Source organism: Penaeus monodon, chromosome 23, assembly GCF_015228065.2.
Source record: "Penaeus monodon isolate SGIC_2016 chromosome 23, NSTDA_Pmon_1, whole genome shotgun sequence".
In the NCBI taxonomy this organism is placed as follows: Eukaryota; Metazoa; Arthropoda; class Malacostraca; order Decapoda; family Penaeidae; genus Penaeus; species Penaeus monodon.
Genome location: NC_051408.1, coordinates 33839335 through 33840138, shown reverse-complemented (window position 1 = coordinate 33840138; position 804 = coordinate 33839335). Strand labels below are relative to the sequence as shown.

Here is an 804-nt window from a genome sequence, read left to right as displayed (position 1 = left end):
ATACAATTGAAAGGAAAAAAATACACTGCGCACTTAAGCAAATAGTGCATCGGGTTTGCAAATGAGAAAGCCTTTGTATTAAGCCCAGCAGATGCTTTGGCACAGACAAACAGTATATACCCCCCGACATATAAACACTGGCTGCCGTAGTGCGAAAATATATGCAAATAAAGTAACGGTAAAGGGTTACACGGGTTGAAAAAAAATGGAAGCATCAAAGGTTAATTATGTGATAGTAGTTAGTGTGTTGCACTCACACATGTTATATCCCCACTTATAGTTTGTAATTATTTGTATAGGGTTTAATGATATGCAATAGATATTTCCTATTGTGCTATTTACGTTTCAAAGTGGATAAAGAATATAAGAATATAAATGTTACGAAGGGTTGTGATAAAACACGCAGTGTGTTTCCCGTAGACTTTTGTAAACAGAGCCGAAGATATCAACGCATGTAAAGAAAGTTATCAAATCAGATTGCTTCTCGCTTTATTTTGATCACCCTGATAACTTTACTAATAAATTCCACAGTGGTAAGGAAATGTGATTGTCCCTTATACTGCCATCATCCCGAAAACTTCCCTTAAACTTACTATTCCACAGTGATAAGGAAATTGAGTTGTCCTTTGCCCCGCCAGGTCCTCCAGCTCCTCGTCCAGCATGGCACAGCGCCGGACTACGCCACGGACTCGGACTCGACGGACTCGGGCTCGCACCATCACCACTGCACCTGCCACCAGAGCAGCCGCTCCAAGAGAAAGGTTCGTGAAAGAGTCCGTTAGGGAGATGTCCTTGGGAGTTATT

At 41.5% G+C, this 804-nt stretch overlaps 1 protein-coding gene across 1 annotated transcript in view; it reads left to right on the top strand.

Moving 5' to 3' along the window:
- LOC119587943 (espin-like) overlaps positions 1 to 804 on the top strand; it is a gene marked incomplete in the record, with an annotated part of 133296 nt that overhangs the window by 83356 nt on the left and 49136 nt on the right. The window contains 1 exon segment of the mRNA XM_037936654.1: positions 639 to 761. Coding sequence (XP_037792582.1) covers positions 639 to 761 — 123 coding nt within the window.